The sequence below is a fragment of the Onychomys torridus genome, chromosome 3 (assembly GCF_903995425.1).
Source record: "Onychomys torridus chromosome 3, mOncTor1.1, whole genome shotgun sequence".
Taxonomy (NCBI): domain Eukaryota; kingdom Metazoa; phylum Chordata; class Mammalia; order Rodentia; family Cricetidae; genus Onychomys; species Onychomys torridus.
Window position 1 is genome coordinate 96,339,567 of NC_050445.1, and position 20,856 is coordinate 96,360,422.

A 20,856-nucleotide genomic window follows, 5' to 3' on the forward strand; every position below is an offset into this window, starting at 1 on the left:
TTCCTGTTTGTCCTGTATTGTGTTAGGATGAAACCAAAGACAAGAGATAACAGCTGCCTAACCATTAACACTCCAGAGTCAGGGTGCTATGCGAACAGAGATGAGTTCCTGTAGAGAAAACTGTGGGTAATAACAGCTTGCATTTTAGGGCACCTGTCTCCAAAGCAGAGCAGCATTATTTGTGATGCCACATCCCACTAATCACAGTCACCCCATGGGTTAGATAGGTGCACATTTATATGGCTCACACAGGGAAGCATGAGTGTTTTAAATTGAGTTTTTCTTTGGCTTCTTAAATAGCACAAAGGTCTAGATAAAATAGAGTATGTCAGAGATGAAGGAAAGGAAAGAACTCAAATGAGAAATAAAAATAGCTGCCTGGAAAGTCCTACACTTTCAGAGAAAAGGGCAACAAAGCAAACTTCATTTTCTTGGGAGACCTAGAAAATAATAGTTGGGGGTGAGAAAGTGTGAGTGTCACTTGGGCCGATCAAGCAACCAGCTGCATGTTTTTAATTCTATTATTTAACTCAATATAGAACAGAGGCCAAATGTATGGGCTTTTCTGTTGGAAACATCTGGATTCTAGTTCAACTTCTTCCTTGTTTTCCATCTGTGACCTTGGGTACTGATTTTTCATGTCAGAATTAATAATAGAACCAACTTCATAGAGTGGTTGTGAGAAATATATGCAGAAACACATGGAACAGTGTGTTTTGTTCTGTGTATGACCTAGTTAGAACTGGCCTCACATTCCTCTGAAGAGGTACTGTTTATGAAAGTGGTGAGGTAACCAAAGGAGCCCACAGAAGCCTCCGCAGCATGTAATATTGACTATGTTATCTTCAGTGCTTGCTGGAGTTTTGTTCTTGAAAGGAAAGGCAGAGTAGCAATATGTTTCAAGGACTATACTATGTTGCAAAGAACATAGAACAGGATTGCGTCCTGCTTTACTAAAAGCAGGATTGCTGACCAAATGTGTCTTTGGCCACCTTCACATGCTTTTCTCCATCTTAGTTTCTTAGTGATGACACTAATTCCTTCATGAAATTCCCTATTTCTACCTTTCCTTCCCAAGTACTTCATGAATTAAACTCTCCTTCATTTGTTTTATTATCATTTTTATAATTATCCCAAAGTCATATGCTATATATCTGTAGTGCTACTTCTGACTTGTTAAGTAGTAGGGACTTGATTGAATTAAATCACTCTTTACTATAAGTGTTATCAATATAAAGATGATCAGAAGAGACATTCACTGTTAATATCAATCTTACACAAAGTGTAAGGTCCAGATCCCTGTCCAAGATCAAGCCAGTCAATATTCCAGCATAGAGAGGTGTAGTTGGATATTTTATTCTTTGACTCTTATAAGACCTGCCACCCAGCTCCTAAATAAATACACAGAGACTTATTCTTACTTTTGAATGTTGGACCTTAGCTTGACGGATTTCTAGCTAACTTTTCTTAACTTAAATTATCCCATCTACCTTTTGCATCTGGGCTTTTACCTTCTCTATTTTATATTTATTTATTTCTTACTGCATGGCTGGCAGTGTGGCTGGGTGGCTGACTCCTGGTGTCCTCCTCTCCTCCTTTTCTTACTCCTCGCTCTTCCTCTTTAAGAGCCTAGATTTCTCCTCCTATTTATTCTCTCTGCCTGGCGGTCATGCCTATTTCTCTCTTTTGCCTAGCTATTGGCTGTTCAGCTACTTATTAGACTGATAGAGTATTTTAGAGAGGCAAAGAAACACAGCTTTATAGAATTAAACAAATGCAACATAAAAGAATGAAACACATATTTGCATCATTAAAAAAGTATTCCACAGCATAAGCAAATGTAACACATCTTAAGCTAATATTCCACAACAGGGAAGGATACTCCCAAGATCTTAGCCATAGCTAAAATGCTGCTGACAGCTGATGGCTTCTAGAGGAGAATTCTCATTAAGAGTGTGACTCCCTAGTAGCTTGACAAAGCTCCATTGAGTTGGTATCCATACACCTAGGAGCTCAAATTGAACTTGGTGGGTTATAGAGGGGAAAAAGAGAGAGGACAGGTATTTGGGAGTGGGAAGGGAATGTTCTGAGATGAATTTAGGGAGAACTGGAACTGGAGGATGAATATGATAAAATAGTTTGTATGCATGCATGAAATTCTCAAACAAGTAATAAAAATGTTATATTTAGGGGTTGGAAAGATTGCTCAGTTGTTAAGAACACTGACTGTTCTTCTATAGGACCTGGGTTTAATTTCCAGCACCCACATGGCAGCTAACAACTGTCTGTAACTCCAAGATCTGATGACCTCACATAGACATACATGCAGACAAAAACACCAATGCCCATAAAATAAAAATAAATAAATTATAAAAGTATTATATTTAATGTATATTCAATGTTATATTTAAAAATAATGTTATACTTTAAATTGTGTGGGCTCCTTAGTTTAGACAGAAAAAAAAGAGATAGTGATTTCCTGGCATTTGGAAAAGGTATAGATAGGATGGGATTTGCTTTGTTTTGCTTAGTTGTTGCTGACAGAAAATGGCTAATAACCATAGTTGGCACCAAACAATGAGCTCAAAAAAATTGGCTGAACATTGGATAAAACAAATGAAAGTGACTAACACAGAAAGGTTAAGAGAGATGACTTGGTGGGTACGATTGTGTACTTTCTCCAGAGAGCCTGAGTCCAGTTTCCAGCATCCATGTCCTCCTGAAACTCTAGCTCCTGGGACTCAACTTCCCCTTCTGTACTCATCAGCACTCATTTGCACATTCCCACCAGAGACAAACACACAGATGTGGAATAAAAGGTAAAATTATATTTCCTAGAAAAGAAAGATTAAGATATATGTACTTCTATCAATATTTTATGATTATCAGTATCAGTATACCTGAATTTATTTAAGCTTTTATTTATATTTTTTATTTTTAGTGTGTAGGATGAACTCCTAAAACTTTAATGGCTGAATGTCTATGATACTATATTTTTATTTCTAATTTAAAATAGCATAGAAGGGCTGGCAGTGTATGTAATTTGGTTGATAGAATAACTGCTTAGTATGCTCAAAGTCCTGGTTATTATCTTCAGCACCACATAAAACTATGTGTAGTGGCACATGCCCACAGTCTCAACTCTGTGTAAGTAGAAGCAGAAGGATCATAAGTTCAAGGTTATCCTCAATTACACAGCAAATCTGAGATGACCTTACACTGTTTGAGACCATGTCTCAAAAAAAAAAAAATCTAAAAATATAAACAATTCATTTGATTTTAAAGTGGAAAATTTCCTATTTCATGAATATTTTTCATCTTTTTTCTCCTTTTTTTATTTATTATATTTGTGTTTTAATTTTACATATCAGCCATGGGTTCCCCCTGTCCTCCCCCCTCCCACCCCTGCCCCCACCTTCCCCCTAGCCCCTCCCCTCCATTCCCATCTCCTCCAGGGCCAAGACTGCCCTGGGGATTCAATTCAACCTGGTGGATTCAGTACAGGCAGGTCCAGTCCCCTCCTTCCAGGCTAAGCAAAATGTCCCTGTGTAAGCCCAAGGTTCCAAACAGCCAGCTCATGCACTAAGAACAGGTCTGGGTCCCACTGCCTGGGTGCCTCCCAAACAATTCAAGCTATTCAATTGTCTCACTTATCCAGAGGGCCTGATCCAGTTGGGGGCTCCACAGCTTTTGGTTCATAATTCATGTGTTTCCATTAGTTTGGCTATTTGTCCCTGTGCTTTTCCAATCTTGGTCTCAACAGAAAGGGAGAACAAGGAATAACAGACCATGATAAATGAAGACCATATGAGAACAGGAAGAAGCAAAGTGCTAGAGAGGGCCCCAGAAATCCACAATGATACATCCAATGTAGACTACTGGCAATGGTCGAGAGAAAGCCTGATCTGACCTAGTCTGATGATCAGATGGCCAAACACCCTAATGGTGCTGGAACTCTCATCCAATAACTGATGGAAGTGGATGCAGAGATCCTCAGTCAGGCCCCAGGTGGAACTCCAGGAGTCCAATTGTCAAGAAAGAGGAGGGACTGTAAGAGTGTTAATTATTTTTTCATCTTTTATAGTAAAAAGCAACACAGATTATCTCAAACCATAATATTATACAAAAAATTTCTTATGGGAAATTACCTGGAGCCACAGTATTTATAAATGTAAGTTACATGAAGACTGCAGCCTGTAAACTCTCAGGGATAAAGTACTGGATGGACTGGAGCACCTGTCTTGGCTTAAAAACAACAAAAAGGATATGTTTAAGTAGTATCAGAATTATACAGTGTGGTGTGGGGTGTGTGTGTGTGTGTGTGTGTGTGTGTGTGTGTGTGTGTGTGTGTTACGTTCTAAGAGAACTTTGACTTGGACACACAAATGTCAATGTTACTTTAGTAGAAATTTAAACTCATTTTCTCCTAGTAAGTCACTTTGTGTAGAATTTCCTTTGATGCTCAAACACAGTAATGGTTGTACTAACACTTAAAGAACACTAACTTTGGAGCAGGCAGTGAGTTAAGTGCTTTACACACATCATTTTAATCTTCAGAAATCCAGACAAGACAGGAATTATTGACCTCATACTAGAGATGAAGAAGTTGAAGTTCAAGGAGATTAAGGAATTTGCCCACATCACACAGCGATGGGGTACGAGTGCTGAGCTCATGTACCAGGCCTTTGACTCCAAAGTCAGTGTGATAAACCATTAAGCAATTCTCCCTCTTGCTATAAACTCGAACTTGGAAATCCAGTCAACCATGCCAGTTTCACTAATGGTTTCTTCATCCTTCCTGAGTGTAAAGAATATTAAAAAATGTAGTTTTTGCAACTCATGAGGTTTCCTAAATTCAGATTTATTCTGGCTATGGGCCTTTGCAATCCTAAGAACCATGCATACGTGCACCCACACTTAGGGAGCAAATGGAACACATTTGAGACATGATTTAAAATATGCTGCCTGGTAACAGGGTTTGGGAATTACTCTCTGAAAATACCTCTTTCTTTTTATAAATGGTGAAATCATCATTATGGAAATCATATTCATAACCAATGTATTACTTGACCATCTTCCTGGGTTGATATTGATTTCCTTATTGATTGCTTTTTTTCAAAACTGAAGGAAACAGTAAGACAGGAGATGGGTGGTGACAGTTTCTTGTGCTAAGAACATATTGAGAGAATTAATAGAATCCAGGTCTTTCCAACTCAAGAAAAAATATAAATTTTATTTTAAAATTTATATAATACACAGAATACATAACTAAAAGTGACTGCATTATGTGCATAGTTTACTATGCCATTTTTCATTCTTCATTTTCTACCTTTCCTCTGTGGACTTATAGCAAACCATGATGTGTGTTACTATCTCATTAACCTTTCCTGGCCATTTGACAACTCAACTTTTTATATGCTCCTCTGGGAGGTGCCAGGTTGCAGATAGCTTCAGCCTTTCCTGCCCACATGTGCAATGGCTGGTCTCTTAATGGTGGCTTAAATAAATTGCTTTTTCTTAGTCAATGTCCAAGTATTTATAGTAAGCTACTTTTTTTTTTAAACCAGCTCTCAGCATTTAATAACTTTCTAGATAGGAAATATTTAGAATTTCCATCTTACTCTCTGATTTACTCTGTGGTTTGAATTCCAAATGCCTTTCTGTTCTAAGGCTTTTGATTAGTGAGTGCATGTTGCAATCTGAAGGCCTTTGTGCCCCTTCATTTCTCCAGGAATTTAACTGCTAAATCACTTTTTTGTCCTTGATGAGCTAGCTCACTCCAAATACTGTAGCACATTTTCTAATTTAGTCAGAAACAAGATATCAATATCATAGTGTACAATAAAATAAAGGATAGATACTTGGCCATAAGAAATATGATTTGAAAACATATCTACCATAAAACTCTTCATCCCTCAGCACATTATCTCTGAAAATTTTATGTAAAATGATGACAAATGAAATCATCACACAACTAAAGATAGTTATTTTTAAAATCTATGCATTGTACACATGTAAAGCTGGAAAAACATACTGTTTTATTTTTTGGTTTTTTTTTCCTTTTTTATTTATTATATTTGTGTTTTAATTTTACACATCAGCCATGGGTTCCCCTGTCCTCCCCCCTCTTGCCCCCACCCCCACCTTCCCCTCAGCCCCTCCCCTCCATTCCCATCTCCTCCAGGGCCAAGACTGTGGGCCCCCCAGCTGGAGCAGGCCCTCTGGATAAGTGAGACAATTAAATAACTTGAACTGTTTGGGAGGCACCCAGTCAGAGGGACCCAGACCTGTCCTTAGTGCATGAGCTGGGTGTTTGGAACCTTGGGCTTACACAGGGACACTTTGCTCAGCCTGGAAGGAGGGGACTGGACCTGCCTGTACTGAATCCACCAGGTTTAAAAACATACTGTTTTAAGAAACTGCGGTACATTGATATTCATTCTTTGTCATACATTGTGCCTTTATATTCAGCCATGACTTTAGTAACCAAATGCATGAGTTAAAGGGAGAAGAACTAAGTAAGAGATAATAGTTTATTACTCTCCTACATGCAACATTCCTCTGTCTTCCTAAAGTTATTTCTGCCTCCCCTCTTCCTGTTTCATCCTTTTTATCCAGTATTTAAATTCCCACATTAAGTTCTCATCCCATGTTCTCATTCATAGGAAAGGGAAGTTTTGTGACCAATATCCTTAGCCAACACACTCTGCATTGAAATGGAGCTACTCTTATGTTCATTGATAGGAAATTCATTAACACAAACTTTATCTTTTTCAAGAAACTGGTTTAGGTGCTATTTGTCCTTGACCTCACTAAATTCCTAGTGAAAGCATGGACTCTCTCTCTCTTTCTGTGACTCAGGAGGGAAAGACATGACTAGACTATCCTGACAATTTCCAGGTGCTTGAGCACTGAAACACTGAATTTTCTTACATTAGCACTGAATTCTGTTACATTAGCCAGGAATGGAGAATTGCATCCATAATGGAGGGAGACAAAGATGTATAATAAAAGGTATGACCTCAGTATGATTTGCAAGTGGGTATTTTTGCAAGCTATGTAATGGCCAGGGTGAAAATGTATTACCCATAATGTATTATCTTTCTTAGTGTTGCTGCTATTGGTTATTATCCAGTATCAAAGCTTTGGAGATAAAGTGACTGCAAATATGTTAGTTTGTATTTAGTATATTGTATATATTTTATTTATAGACTTTACTTTTGAAACCTAACAGCACACACACACACACACACACACACACACACACACACACACACACACACACACTGAAATTAACCAGACCCAAAGCCTATACATCTCAGTGTGCTTCTATACAGTCAAAACAGCCATTTGGAACAAAACATGTGGATCTTGACTCTAACTCTATCATGGTTTTTTGTTTTTGTTTTTGTTTTGGTGCTAGATAAGTATGTAAAAATATATTTGACAATGAAAGTTGTATATTTTATATTTATAATATATAATTCACATTTTATTGTATGGGTTATAAATATTGTCAGTAAAAAGCTTGGACATGAGTGTAGAAGCATACAATTGTTCACTCACATATACAGCCCTTTGACTTAGAAAATTACAGTGTTACTAGCTAGCAGTTAGACTGTGGGTGAGTTATGATATTTGAAAATATCAATTTAAGACTTGTCATATTATCTTGCATGTGGACATATATATCATTTATTTTTCTTAGCATCTACATCTCATTGTGTAGTTTGTTGCAAGTTGGATGCTTTTTTTAGATGAGATGCTTAGGGAATAATTTTCCATGTGATTATAGCATTCTTTAATTGACAGAAGCATATACTGAAGACCAACCTTATTGCATAAAAGGATTTGTGCTTGGATATATACTATTTCTCATAGTATTTCAATTGACTTTTGCCATGATTCTTAATATAAAACAAAGCACATGTAATTCTCAGTTTTCATGTCATAAAATTAAGATGTGTCCAAGGTCAGTACACTAATAAGAGGCAGAAATTATTTCCCAAACTCAGGTCTTTCCAAATACCACCTATCTATTAAAAGTGCAGTGTTGCACACCTTTAATCCCAGCACTCAGGAGGCAGAGGCAGGCAGATCTCTGTGAGTTTGAGCCCAGCCTGGTCTACAAAGTGAGTTCCAGGAAAGGCTTAAAACTACACAGAGAAACCCTGCCTCAAAAAAATAGTGCATAATTCTACCATCAGGGATACTTTTTATTAACTACAAGCAAATATTTCTGAATATTTCCTCAAATATCACATGAGTAAACAATACTCTGAACATTCAAATATTTTAAAACTGGATGGCATTCGTAAAATAAAAAGGGAGAAATCTGAGTCTCATTTTTTAAAGCTCAAGTAGGACACTTGAACATTGTGTTGTTTCCTTAGGTTCTTTCCCATTTTTAAAATTTACTTACTTTTCTTTTTACATGTATGAGTGTTATGCTTGCATGTATGTATGTGCACCATGTGTGTGCAGTGACTGTGGAGACCAGAAAGGGTATTGGATCTGCTGGAACTGGAGCTTCAAACTGTTGTGAGTTGCCAATGGGTACTGGGAACTGTGCCCAGAACCTTTGGAAGACCAGCAAGTTCTATTAACCACTGAGTGATCTTCCTAGCTCCTTTTCTCATTTCTTCATGTTGTTTCTTAAATCAGAAACAATGGTTGCTTAGTTCTAAATGGATTGAGTATCTATTACCAATCAAATTATTAGTTTTTTATGCTACTCTGAAAACTGGAGGACATAATCTATTAAAAATATAGATTACCTATGCAAAAAAATGAAACTGAAGTGGTCATTTAGTGGGCTTAGTATCTCTTATAGGAATAATTATTTAAAATATTAATTTCATAACAAAGCTTAAAAAAACTCTACTTTATCTCCTTTTCATACCATTTCCTTAAATAAAATAAAAATTGGATGTTTGCCCCACCCATAACATAGACCCTGTTTGTAGGGGTTTGAATGAAAGTCGCCCCAGAGGATCATATACTTGAATGCTGGGTCCTCAGTTAGTGTAACTGTCTGGGAAAGAGTAGGAGGTATGGGATTGTTGGTGGAGGTGTGCCATTGGGGATAGGCTTTGAAGTTTCAAAAAAAACAGGTTATTTTTGGTTGTGAGTCTAGCCTTAAATGCTGAGCCATCTCTCCAGACCTCTTAATGGGGGATGGAGGGATACATTTTTGGGTCGGGTAGAAATGTGGTACAAGGGAAACTCCCACAAATCCACAAGGATGACCCCAGCTAAGATGCCTAGCAATAGTGGATAGGTAGCCTGAACTGGCCTTCTCCTGTAATCAGACTGATAACTACTCCAATTGTCATCAGAGAGCCTTCATGTAGTGACTGATGTGAACAGAGACCCACAGCCAAGCACTGGGCTGAGCTTGGAGAATCCTGTTGAGTAGAGAGAGGAAGGACTGTAATAGACATTATGTCAAGGTCGTCAGAAGGGAACCCACAGAAACAACTAACCTGGACTCGTAGGAGTTCACAGACTCTGGACCAACAGCTAGAGAGCCAGCATGGGACTGACCTAGGCCCTCTATGTATGTGTGACAATTGTGTAGCTTGGTCTACTTGTAAGACTCTTGGTGGAAGCAGAGACTGTCCCGAACACTTTGGCTGGCTTCCAAGAACCTATTTCTCATACTGGGTTGCCTTGCCCAGCCTTAATATAAGGGGAGTAGCCTAGTCCTACCTCAACTTGATATGCTTTGAATCTGTGCTTTGTTGACACCATGGGAGGCCTGGCCCTTTCTGAATGGTAACAGAGGAGTGGATGGGAGGGGGATGGAAGGAGAGGAGGGGGAGGAAACTGAAGTTAGGATATAAAATAAATGGATAAATTTAATTAATAATAATAATAAACCACAGGCTGCTTTCAGTGTCTCCTCTTCCTCCTGCTTGTGGATGAAGATGAAGACTCAATTACTGCTGAAGTGCCATGCCTGCCTGCTTGATGCCATGCTCCCCACAATAGAGGTCATGGACTCTAACCCTCTGGCACCATGAGACCCAAATTAAACACTTTCTTTTATAAATGTATTGGTTATAGTGACCTATCATAGCAACAAAGAAAGTAACTAAGATACCTTTGGATAAAAAGAAGTACATTACATCATAAATGTAATTTGGATTCTAGCACTATTTGGTTCTGTGTCCAGGATGTATGTTTCCTTTTACCCCTTTACCCTGATAGTCCTTGGATTGATATGATTAAGTCCTGCAGTGGAGCAATTGACAGATCTCTTGAGTCAGTATAGGACAGAAACACCATTCTCATAGTATTTGCATGCTGGTGGTACAAAATGGAAATTGTCTAAAAATAATAATGTTATAAATCCCATATAGGCTTAAGCTTTTCCCAGTTCTAGAAGAAGATGTGTGAAGCCATGATTGTGCATAATTTTTATGAATCCTAAACTTCCCCCAACAATAAACTGGGTATGAAACATGTCAATTTGTAATTGTGTAAAGGTCATCTAGGCTCACGTGGCCCTGTTACTTACAAGTTTCATAGTAAGTATAGACAGTAATGATACCAAACTCATAATTTTTATGTAATTGTAGTTCATCTTTTATAAATCATTGCAAAGCAGCAGCCAAGGAAGAAGTCATTCTTATTCTACCCCAGTGGGTACCACCACATGGCTGATGACCCCATATGACATACTTGAATCAGAAAATATCCGAAATCCAAAATGAGGTTTGAGATCAAATGATTCAGAGAGGAATAAAATGAAGAAATGAATCTTTCTATATTCTTTATTAGGAGGATTTATACTGGGTAGGTAGGAGATTAAAATACTCTTTTGAATAACATCTGCCACTTTATTATATGTATTTTATAACACTCATTATTTGCTTGCAACTAGTTATTTGTTTCTTTGAGTTGTGGCCTTTAGGCTACAAATGTCTTCTTTCTCCTTGTAGAAGTAAAAGTTTTTCCCCAAAATAATGATAATCAGCCTCTTATCAATATTTACAAAGAGATATGAACTCAAAATAATCTGTTTGAGAATATGTCTTTTTATACTGTATATATGTATGTATATACATACACATATACATATAATCTTTACATAGAGGAATTGAGTCTGGCAATCCCAACAGCTGGAAGTATGTCACTTAAGAATAGTGTTTGAAGTTCTGAGTTCAGGACCAGCTTATACTGAATCTGGGGACCATAGCTCTAAAATTCAGAGTGAGGGGGTAGGGAATCTGTGTGTGTGTGTGTGTGTGTGTGTGTGTGTGTGTCTGATACCAATATATGTAAATATATAGAGAGAAGCATAATTGCATAAAGTATTATTGTACCAGTGAAATGAGTATTGTATCAGAAGTAAGAGTCTGTATCATAACAATGACGTTTAACTACAGGAGGTCATACAAACTTCACTTTCTTCATCTAAGTTGTTAATGCCTAGTAGAACTTTCCAGAATGATAGAAGTGTTCCTTATGTGTGTTTTGCAGTGTTATGTGTACTTATTGAGTACTCAAAAATTGACTGGTGTTATCAGAGGAACTAAATTGCACATTTAATTTTGGTTATTCTGAGTCTCAATAGATACACATGGGAGGTACCTGATTTATTGGACAATCTAGCAATGGAATCCAGGAGTAAGGAATAATATTGCTAAAAGATTGTCAGTATCAGCTAAGCTGAATTTCCCTGGTATAGATGCAATTTGGGACATTTTTCAGCACAACTACCTTATTGAAAAGAGGGACAATCTCCCTTGATATTTTAGGACCATAAAGCTTAAGTGTGTTTTCCTTCATTTCTCCCAACAGATCTTGAAAACTTTAAGACAAGAACAAGAAGCACAGTGTCGGTCCGTCGAGGTCAGGGAATGGTACTTCTGTGCGGCCCGCCACCCCATTCTGGAGGTACCAAGAAATATGTCCATGTGTGCACACTTCACTGGCTGATATTTTTCTTGCAGAATGTTTTCCCTCTTGACACCAGCTGAGGGAACAGTGTCATTTATAGAGATTCCCATAGTCCTTCTATGTACAGTCAGAGATGTTGTGAATGCCTCCTATAATTAGGATAGGAAAATATCAGATTGTACAAATGTCCCATCCCACTGTGTGCCTGGCACAAGTTGGTGAAAATCAGAATCCTCTTGCTTGGTCAGACAATGTAGCTAAATTATCAGTATCTGTTCCATCTCTACAGGGTTAAAAGGAAAAGATAGTGCTTAGTTATTTTATCCCATTCTAGGTCTGGGAAAAGATCTATAAACTGTCTCCATTATGCTCCTGACATGAAGTATGTATATTTTTATTTTCTACACCATCACCAATTCTCCAGCACTCTGGATAGCACCTGGCTGTGCACTGATTCATTTCCATCCTGATGTCACCACCTAGAGTTAGCATCAACCACTCAGAGAAAAGGCTCATCTCCACAAGGCTACTCAACCTCCAGGGCCAGGAGCACCTAACTTCCTCATCTCCAGTGATTCTGAGCAGCTACTCCTAAGTGAGGTTTAATAATTTGCTAAAACAGCTAATAGAACTAAGGAGAAACATTTCACGTATTGTTTTGTTTAATCATACCAAGGGGCAAAGGACACTAAAAAGATCAAGTGTTTTAAACACTCACCTCATGCTCTGAAAAATACCATGGTTGTGTTCATAAAAAAGAATACTGAGGAATACCAAGCAATAGTTGCAGCACATTCAGGGTTAAGTAGTAATATATACTAGAATTTCACAAGGGATTTTTGTGTTAATTTTAGGTATGTGTTTATTTTGCTTGAACATATGTATGCATACCATGAATGGACCTAGTGCCTGAGATCAAAAGGGGGCATTGGATCCCCAGAACTGGAATTACAAATTGCTTTGAGCTCTTGTATGGGTTCTGGGAATCAACCCTGGGTACCCTGCAACAGCAGCCAGTACTCTTAACAGCTAAGCTTTCTATCCAGCCCCTTAACAAAAGTTTTCAGTGACAGACTTGATAAGCTCAGGGGTTGGAGAGTTGGCCAAGCAATTAAGATACTCTTACAGAGAACCTGTGTTCGATTCCTAGCACCCACATCATGGCTTATAGTCCTCTGTAACTCCAGTTCTAGATGATCTGAACCCTCTTCTGGCTTCCTCAGGAGCCAGACAAATGTGTGATGCACATACATGCATGCAGACAAAACACTCATATGTGTAAAACTAAAGTAAATTAATTATTTTTCTTAAAAATTAATAATCTCTATCATTGGCAGGGATTTTTATCAGGACTGTTAGCTACCCAATAAACAACATGGAGACTTATTATTAATTATAATTGCTTGACTGATAGCTTAGGCTTGTTACTAACTAGCTCTTACATCTTAAATAAACCCATATTTCTTATCTATATTCTAACATATGGCAGAACCTTTTTCAGCATGGCAAGTTCATCTTGATTCTCACCAAGTCTCCTAATGACTCCACCCTTCTTCATTCCCATGCTTTCTTTTTCCATGTCCGCAAGTCCTGACTATCCTCTTCCTGACTAGGTATTTCCCTTTAGGTCTTTATTAAACCAATGAGAGCAACACATCTTCATAGTGTACAAAAAGACTATTCTACAGCACTCTACTAGTAAAGAGATCTGATTTAGTTTGGTATTTATAATCATGATTGCATAAATTTTCTGTTTGGAATTCATGACTAGAAGAACAAACATATAAACTTGCTATTTGAAACTACTGTTTTTGTCTTGTATTTAAAATTGTGTATGTATGAGATAGGCTGTGTGTGTGTGTGTGTGTGTGTGTGTGTGTGTGTGTGGTGTAAGGCCATAGTTAACCTTAGGTGACATTCCTCAAGAGCTACCCACCTTAGTCTGTTTGGATTGTTTTGTTTTGTTTTGTTTTGAGACATTTTCTCTTGGGTCTGGAGATTTTCAGGCAGGCTGGGTTCACTGGCCAATGGGGCATAGACATCTACCTGTCTTCGCCTCCCCAGCAGTGAGACAAGGGTACACAACACTGCAGAGATTTTGTGTGATTCTGGAGCTCACACTCAGATTTTTTAGCTTGTTTGAAGAGCAGTTTACTGACTGAGCCATGTCCTTACCTCTGTAACTTCCTTTTAAATCTAATGTCACACTTAACATTTCCAGCAGAACTAAAAACAATTAGTAAGATAGCTCTAAAGCTTGCAGTCCCAGCATGAGCACACTGCTTATGAAGCAGTAGGAAAGGAAAGCAACCAGTGAAGTCTGCCTGGGACACAGATTGCTAGGGCTTCTGAGGTATGTGTTTTTGGAAAGGGATGTATTCCTTTGTAACACAAATTGCTAAATGGTCTTACTAACTAAAAAAAAAAAAATCTGGAGCCAGATATTGGGGTGAAAGCTGAAAAATCAGAGAAGCAGAACAAGCCACATCAAACCTCACCTTACCAACTCCCCAGCTGAGGAATCCCCAGACTGAAAGCCTCTGAGTCCTCACCCCTGAGGGTTTCAGTTGAACTGCTCTTTTTTTGTTTTGTTTTGTTTGTTTGTTTTTTGTTTTTGAAGACAGGGTTTCTCTGTGTAGCTTTGCGCCTTTCCTGGAACTCACTTGGTAGTCCAGGCTGGCCTCGAACTCACAGAGATCCGCCTGGCTCTGCCTCCTGAGTGCTGGGATTAAAGCCGTGCACCACCACTGCCCAGGTTGAACTGCTCTTTAATTCCTGTCCCCTCACATCTTATATACTGTTCTCCACCCAGCCATCACTTTCTGGGATTAAAGGCTTGTGCTTTCCAAGCAAAGGCATGAGATCTCAAGTGCTGGGACTAAAGGTGTGTGCCACTACTGCCTGACTGTGTTCCTAGTATGGCCTTGAACTCACAGAGATCCACATGGATCGATGCCTCCCAAGTGATAGGGTTAAGGGTGTATGCCACCACTGTCTGGCCTCTATGTCTAACCTAGTGACTAGCTCTGCCCTCTGATCCCCAGATAAGTTTATTAGGGTACATAGTATGTCACCACATTTCTTACTAATTCATTCATCAGAAGTACTACACTCACAGATATGAGGGCTGCTCCTAGTTCTAATTAAAAATCATTATTTTAAATTGTACAAATATTTTGATATTTCTAGGCCTCACTCTTCCTGTGTTATAAGGGAAGAGCTTACAACAAATCTCTCAGGTCCCTTTTAGTCACATTATTCCATAATTGCAACTCAATAAATGCTAATGAATATCTTTATTAAGTGTGTTTGCATTATTGCAGGTCTGTCCTTCATAAAGGAAACCAGTTAACCGTAGAAATGGGTTTTGATTTGGGTGAAATTTGTTCAGGTTAGCTCTTCTGAATATGAAAGCTGATTAAAATAAAGATTGGAGTTTTGCTAATTTCTTCTATGAACATCTTCACAGTATTAAGCTTCTGTAACACAACATTGACTCTGACAATTTATCTTAGAGGTGTATTTTCAAAGTACCTCTCTTCCTCAGTGTAATGATAACACTAAAAAAGACACAGTATGATGAAGTGAGGAGGCTGTGTTGCCTGATGATGAGGTGCCTAACTCCTTCCCTCTTCCCACAGAGATTGTTATTAAGAATTGCCATAGACTTCTGAAATGTGCCTGTCTCCCTTGGCAGCAGTCAGCATCTCTGAAATCTACCTCCTTGAGCTGTTCTGACATTCTTGACAGTCTTGATGGTGAAAGACAAGGAAATAAATATTCTCATTATGGGCTCTATTAGAGGCCATGCACACAGTAATGCTGTGAGCAAGACAGACGCGGGCTAGAAATTTTCACGAAAACAACAAAGAGGATCTTGAAGGTTGTAAGAGAGCATGTCAGACATCTATCTGTTTTGTCCAGTAGAGTTAATGATTAGCTGATGAAATCTTCCTCTATTCAGAAACCTCCAATGCAGACTGTAGGTACAATTTTCTCTGCTTTTTTGCAGCCTGGATGCCACCTAAAAGCTGGCAGCATCACCAAAGCTACTGGACCTAACTGAGTGTTTTAGACTTAGCATATGGCATCCTAGTTTCGATTGTAGCATACCACACAGGGCGAAGGAAATGACTCAGCCTCTTACTGGACCAGTGGGGTACTGAGTAATGCCATGAAATCCACTGGAAGGGATACTGCTTACCCTGTTTCAAAAAGTGGGCATTGTGAGACCTTCAGAAGGCAACACAGAAACGAGCTGCAAATAATCTGTCTTGAGAAGCATACACTTTTATTGTTCTGTCAGTCTGTGTGGTAGTATTACTGTCATCTCAATGTCTAACTTTATATATATGAGTTCATATGTAAGTCATTACATAGATTTTTACCATTACATGGGGACACAGAGACAGAAAGGGAAATAAAGGAAAAGAAAAAAGAAGAAATGAGTCTGGTGGATCCTGCTTGTCCTTAGGTGCTCTTTTGTGTTAGAAACAGACATCACTGAATTCTGGACTGTTCCCTTTAATTCTGCCACCCCCTGTGTCATTTGGCACCAGATATTCAGGACCTTTAGCCAAGCTCTTGTTAAATAGGATTAAAATGAGGTGTTTTGTGATGTTTCCTTCTGATGTAATTAAGTCCCCAGGTTATTCAACATTGAAATCCATCAACTATTTGTTGAGGGAGATTTTTTTTTTTTTTTATGAGACCAAGCAAGGTCCTTGCTACTCAAAAGCAGCAACAGTGCTATCACCTGGGATTTTATAATAAGGGCAAAGTCTCAAATCCCACGCAAGGCCAGTTGAACCAAATCTTGCTCTTAATAAGGTCTCCCACTGTTCACGTGCACACTGAAGTTGAGAAACCCTGAGCTGCTTCTCTGGTTCCCATATACCTCACTTCTCTGGCCAAGCATAGACAGGTAGCTTTAGACTCATCTAGGAAATCTCTTATGGTTCAGAGTGTCCAACCATTTCTCAAGGATGGTCTGATTCCATAAAACTGGGGTTGGATCTCCCAGTATATCATTGTCCAAAACTAGTTGGCTCTGAGGCAGCACTGGATTCGAGATCCAGTCACTTTGATCTTGTTCTCCAAAACAATTGTAGGGCCAGCTAGCTTTGCTGGGATAGAATCTTTTGATTCCACATCATCCAAGATGAATTGCTGACATTACTCCTATGAAAAAATATATGTATGGCTGGAGAGGCAGCACAATGGGTAAAGTGATTCCTGTGTGGAAGCCTGAGGCCCTAAACTTTAATCTACAGCACCCACATAAAAGTAGGGTACAGTGGTATGTGTCCACAACTTCAACATTGAGGGGCAGAGACAGGTGGATCCGGGGGGCTCACTGGCCAGCCAGTTTAGCCAAATGGAGATTTTCAGGTTCATTAAGAGACAATGACTGAAAACATAAGATGGAAAGTGATAGAAGAAGCCACTTGAAGTCAACCTGTGGTCTCCTTCCTTCTGGATGGGCGTCCATGGGAAAATATGCATGCTTATGCCTCACACAATTTTTTTAAGACTTTAAAATAAATTATGTATGTATATATGTAATCGTCTTAGATTTTTGTCTTTGCCCTCAGGCATTCCTTTGGCTGTAGACATGGAAAATTAATACCTAAGACTATCATTTCCAAGGTATTGATTCATCTTCAGTAGCGTTTTATGACTGGCCATCTCTCACTGAACTACTGTCAATAAAAATCTGGCTTCCTAGAGTCTAAAAAGGAAACAAATTAAGCTAATTGTGGCACTAAAGTTGCTTTCATTTTAAAGACACTAGGTAGACACCTGGTTAGATCTTTTTAGAGCATGTCTCCAAAACACTTAGATCCCATTCCCAGACACATGGACCTTTCAAGAGACCATCTGTGGAGTTCTTCATGGTGTGTATAATGCTTTTACATTCTATATTCTCTTGATGCTCTATCTAGAAGAAGTAAGCACATGCATTTTTTATGAATAAGGAGAATAAAACAACAAAATTATGTGGGGGCACACAGTGGTCAATGCCCTACTGCAGACTAGGACACATCACCTTTTTACAGATGGTAAAATGGAAATATGTGTTGTTCTGTCCATGTTAGGAATGACTGGGCTCTATCCCAAGTCATTTAAATCCAAATTTCTTGGAGACACAGATCTTCTCTGGCATCTTGAGTAATTTTTAAAGTCCTATACATGATATAATACACAGCCAGGCTAGAAAACTGATGTCTGTATATTACAAAAGTAATATCTGACCCATGAAAACCTTTCTAGTGTAAGCCTCTCCAGGATTCTGTCAGTTCTCCTTGATCTTGGCATATCCACATGGATTACACTCAGAATTCTAAAAGAATCAGCATGCCTTCCCACACTGTGGCTATTTCAACTGGACTGTTCTGTAATCACTAAAGGACAGAAAAAAGATGGAAAAGTAGGACACCCATGTTGTAGCCCTAGCTCTTTTCCTATTGCCCTACTGTGGTCTTAGGCTGATTATGTAATTTCTCTGAGCTGTATTTCCTCATTTTAGCTTCTGTTACTATCCTCTCATACCTACTCAGCTTTCAGTACTAATACACCATCCCCAGGATTAGATTTATCCAGTTATGTGCTCAGTTCAAGCTAGGCTGAAATGTTTCTGAGCTAGGAGTAATCTTACTGTGCTAAAATGTAATATCCTCTGAACCCAGAATAATCACAAAGGCATCTACATTGTAGTCAAACTGCCTGACTCTCCACTTTATACCTCATTCCCACTGCCTTTCCCATGCCTGATCCTATTACCTGGCAATTCTTTATAACTTTAAATTATCAAGTACAGCTTTCATTTTATTGGTGTGTGTGTGTGTGTGTGTGTGTGTGTGTGTGTGTGTGTGTGTATCTCACTTATGTGTACATGTGCCTGTGTGGAGGTCATGGAAAGACATGGGTATCTGTTTCATCACTTTTTGCCTTATTCCTTTGAGACAGCGTCTTTCACTGAAGCTAGGCTGGTGGCAGGCAAGCCAAAATGACCCTCCTGTCTTTGCCACCAATAGTGTTTAGGTTATAGGTACATGAATGGCCATGCCCAGCTTTTCATGTAGGTCCTGAGATCCTGAAAAAGTCATCATACTTGGGCAGCAAGATCTGTCAGCTGTTGTTCCGTCTCCCTAGCCTAGATCCCAGTTTATTTCCAATCTAAAACTTGAACCATAATACCCTGTCTTTTGACTGCAATATTATTGATATCTGAGGTATCTACCTATTGATTCTCCATTTATTGAATCACACCACACATTAACATAGCCTAACTGAATCTTGTTTTTATGTGGTTTGAACAACTGACTATATTACTCAGAAAGCAATCCTTCCACTTCCACCCTATTACCTCTCCTTTCTCTCAGGCAACTTACGGACTCTTTTTCCCATAACTTGACTTGAAGCATGGCTCTCAATTCATCATACAATATTAAGGCAGCAGAATGGAATTCACATTTGACCTATAAACTCAAATATTAATAGAAAGATACAACAAAACATGGTATTAATTCACCCAACTAAAATTTAGAAACACAATTTTGTTAACTTTATTTGTCATTTTCATTTGTTTAAGCATGAAATCAGTAAACTCCTTTTTAAAAAAATGCATATGATTCTTGACTTACCCTCATGAAGCAACTCATAAGTAGGCATACTTTTCAGCTAAGTCTCCTGAGTGATTCATCTAGGGTTTATATCCATTATCAACCTAGTGGTTTGCTCTGTTGTGGCTTTATTAAAATGCTGATTTAGCCATTTCTTTTAGATTTGAAAGTTGCTCTCTCCGACTCAAAATGACAGTTGAGTTAAACTCTGCCATAGTTGTCAGGAGGGTGAAGGTCAGTGTACTCTGTTATGTCTGTGTTCTCTATTCACTGTGTCTAAATTCTGTTTCATTTCCTTAGAGGAAAAAACAGGCATGTGGACATAAGAGGAGAAAAGGGTGTGTGTGTGTGTTTTACTGGAAATTACACCTAACTCTTTTCACATTCTAGGCAACCTGTTCTGCCACTGAGTCATTTGCTCAGCTTCAGAGATATTTTAAATAATTTAAAATATTTTTTAATAATGTTGAATTATTTTTAAATAGACTAAAGAGTATTGTCTTCCATTTATTTTTATATCATTTGAAATTGAGCAAACTGTGAGAAGATTTTTAAATGATTATGATGCTAACAATTTGTTAATATCATGAAAGAAGTAAGGAAACCACACAAAGCATTGAATTATGTTCTTTTTCTGGTCATAATGGAATCAAAGTTAAATGTGTGAGTAGGCCAGAATATAGATATAGGAAGACTCCACAATCTTCTTTGTCTCATTCAATGTTCATATGAGTGTGTGTGTGTGTGTGTGTGTGTGTGTGTGTGTGTGTGTGTAGAAAGGGGGATGTACCCATATATAATCAGTTTTGAAAACATTTAAATTACAAGTGTTTAAATAATGACCTTAAAAATCATGATCCTAGGGTTGGGGATTTAGCTCAGTGGCAGAGCGCTTGCCTAGCAAGCACAGGCCCTGGGTTCGATCCTCAGCTCAAAAAAAAAAAAAAAATCATGATCCTTTGTTGCTTGTCCACCCTCTAAGGCAGCTCTGTTTGATCTCTACTTCATGTCACCTGAAAAATGATTCCTTGAGAGCTGGCTTAACTCATGAAAAAAAAAATTAAAACCACAGATTGCCAATAAGTTAGGGTAGAGTCATTGGGGATGAATGATCCAAAAGAAGTTCCTTTATCATGGACAAAGGATGGGTTCTTGTCATGTGGACTCAGATCCCTAGGTATGGTGTTGTGATACTACTACAGTACCGTTCTTCAAGGAGGTGGGGATCAATCAAACCTGGGTACAACTGCTGTTAACAGTATAGTCCCTTTGGAATATGTTTCCTCTCCTCATTTCTAGTTCTTAGTAAGAGAACCTTATATAT

The 20,856-nt window shown here is 38.4% G+C and overlaps 1 protein-coding gene across 3 annotated transcripts in view; it reads left to right on the forward strand.

Annotated features, from left to right (window-relative positions):
- The window catches only part of Cntn4 (contactin 4), a 1,000,458-nt gene that overhangs the window by 717,928 nt on the left and 261,674 nt on the right, over positions 1–20,856 (forward strand). For all 3 annotated transcript variants that reach the window (XM_036181073.1, XM_036181074.1, XM_036181075.1), the window contains one exon: positions 11,809–11,904. In XM_036181073.1, coding sequence (XP_036036966.1) covers positions 11,809–11,904 — 96 coding nt within the window. The remainder of the gene's footprint in view (positions 1–11,808; positions 11,905–20,856) is intronic.